This window comes from Microtus ochrogaster, chromosome 7 (genome assembly GCF_000317375.1).
Source record: "Microtus ochrogaster isolate Prairie Vole_2 chromosome 7, MicOch1.0, whole genome shotgun sequence".
Taxonomy (NCBI): domain Eukaryota; kingdom Metazoa; phylum Chordata; class Mammalia; order Rodentia; family Cricetidae; genus Microtus; species Microtus ochrogaster.
In genome coordinates, this window is record NC_022014.1 from 18,950,211 (window position 1) to 18,952,450 (window position 2,240).

General features: G+C 40.3%; 1 protein-coding gene across 1 annotated transcript in view; it reads right to left on the minus strand.

The window, feature by feature from the left end:
* Positions 1-2,240, minus strand: part of Atad5 (ATPase family, AAA domain containing 5) — a 45,937-nt gene that overhangs the window by 29,394 nt on the left and 14,303 nt on the right. Inside the window, exon 6 of the mRNA XM_013347014.2 lies at positions 799-833. Within this exon, the coding sequence (XP_013202468.1) occupies positions 799-833 (35 nt within the window). The remainder of the gene's footprint in view (positions 1-798; positions 834-2,240) is intronic.

A 2,240-nucleotide genomic window follows, 5' to 3' on the forward strand; every position in this document is an offset into this window, starting at 1 on the left:
AACTGTCCCCTGACCCCCACTTGAGCACTGGCACGCAAGTATCCACACACAATAAATGAATAAATGTATTTCTCTCTTCTTTTTTTGGGGGGGAGGGGTTGACAGGGCTTCTTTATGTAGCCCTGACTGTTCTGGAACTTACTCCATAGACCAGGCTAGCCTTGTACTCAAGAGAGCCGTCCACCTGCCTCTGCTTCCCAAGTGCTGGGAGAAAATAAACATTTTAAAATTTTATCTTCAAGCTAGTGAGATGGTATTTGCCACACCAGCCTGACTGAGTTCCATCCTTGGAACCCACATAGAAAAAAGAATCAACTCACAAGTTCCTCTGACCTTCACACCCATGCCAACATATGAATGTACCAGCACAGTCAGGCATGCATACACACAAAATACACACAGACAAAATTAAATCTAAAAAAAACTTCAAAATTAAACACACCCAATAAATTAGCTGGTAAAATTCTTTTTGCTTATCTACTCATGCTAGAAAATTAAATAAGACAAATATGTATACATTAAAAAAAACTGTCTTAAAAGACACCCACCAAAATGCTAACTGGGACTCTCATCAGGTGGCAGTTTTCTTCCTTGTCCCTGTTTGGTGTAGGGATAGAAAGAAAACTCAGGGCTGTACTATGATGCAGGCACTCTACCTGTGAACTACATTCCCAGCACGAGGGTGGTTGTTGTTGTTAAATAAGAATTTATCTTGTAATTAGAAAAACTTAGCCGTCTATGGAATATTATTTTAACTGGGCAAAGACATGTTACATTTGTTTATGCTGCGGAATATACTTTCACTGTGTAAAGGTGTGTTACTTTTGTTTTTGCTGCATTTGTTTAATTATGTAAAGATGTGTTGCATTTGTTTCACTGGCCTGTCTAACTAAGGCACCTGACTGGTCTAATAGAAGTTGAACAGCCAATAGCTAAGGAAGAGAAAGGATACGCAGGGCTGTCAGGCAGAGAATGAATAGGAGGAGAAATCTAGGCTGGAGAGGGAAGAAAACAAGAAAGAAGAAAATGCAGAGAAAGAGAAGGATACACCTGGGGCAAGAAGTCAGACACGGGAAGCAGTGAAAGTGAGATATACAGAAGGAAAGAAAAGCTCCGTGCATGTTAGACAAGGTACTCTACCAACCTGTATCCAGCTCTTTATGCAGTCATAAGACTCATCTAGAAGGCACACTGAACTTCCACAACCCAAATCTGTTTACCCATATATTCATGCCTAAACCCTTCATGTATTTGTATCACTCTTAGCGAGTTCTTTAGTCTGGCACCTATCTCTCCAGTTAATCTCCCATCCTCTCCTGCTCTGGAACTCAAGTCACTCTAGCATCTTTCTTCCCATCACTGGTGCTGAGCACATTCCTTACAGCCTCCGGGACTCTGCACACATAGTTCCCTTTGGCTAGAACACTAGCCTCCCCTTGGTGAGCTGCTGCTTTTCCTTCAGAGGTCAGGTATCATTTTGTCAGGGAAATGACCAAACATCTCTTTAATATAAACTAATAAAATTTTGTGACCTTCCTTAGCACAATGTCAGTTTTTCATTTGTTAAGCCAGTTAATGTTTAATTATAGACTGTATTTCCCCTGGAGACTATATAAGCCTCATGAGGACAGGCACTGTGTTTTCCTTAACATTCCTAGTGTCAAAAATAGTGCCTAGTAAATTGTAGACATTATATTAAATAAAGGTCATGAACAAAGTTTAATAGTCTGGGCTGTTCTTTTCTTTTTAATTATGCTGCTACTTTATGTGAAATATTCCCAAAGCTTTTACAAAAACCTAAGACCTTCACCAGTAGTGTAAGCATTATCAATATGTTTTAAAATTACATCAGAAGGCTGGGAAGAGGACTCAGGTGGGTCAAGCACTAGCCATGAAAGTGTGTAGACTGAAGCTCGATGCTCAGTACCCACATAGAAGGTGGGTGATGGGTGACAGGAAGATTCCTGCTTCCTGTCTCTGATCTCCATTTACACAAACATGAACAATTATACACAAGTACATAAACACACATATGAGCAAAGACACCCACGAATATGCTATATAAACATACTACATATATATGGACATGCAAAATAAAAATATTTCAAATGGTTATTGACATCTAATTAAACAAATAAATACACAGCCGGGCGGTGGTGGCGCACACCTTTAATCCCAGCACTCGGGAGGCAGAGGCAGGCGGATCTCTGTGAGTTCAAGACCAGCCTGGTCTACAAGAG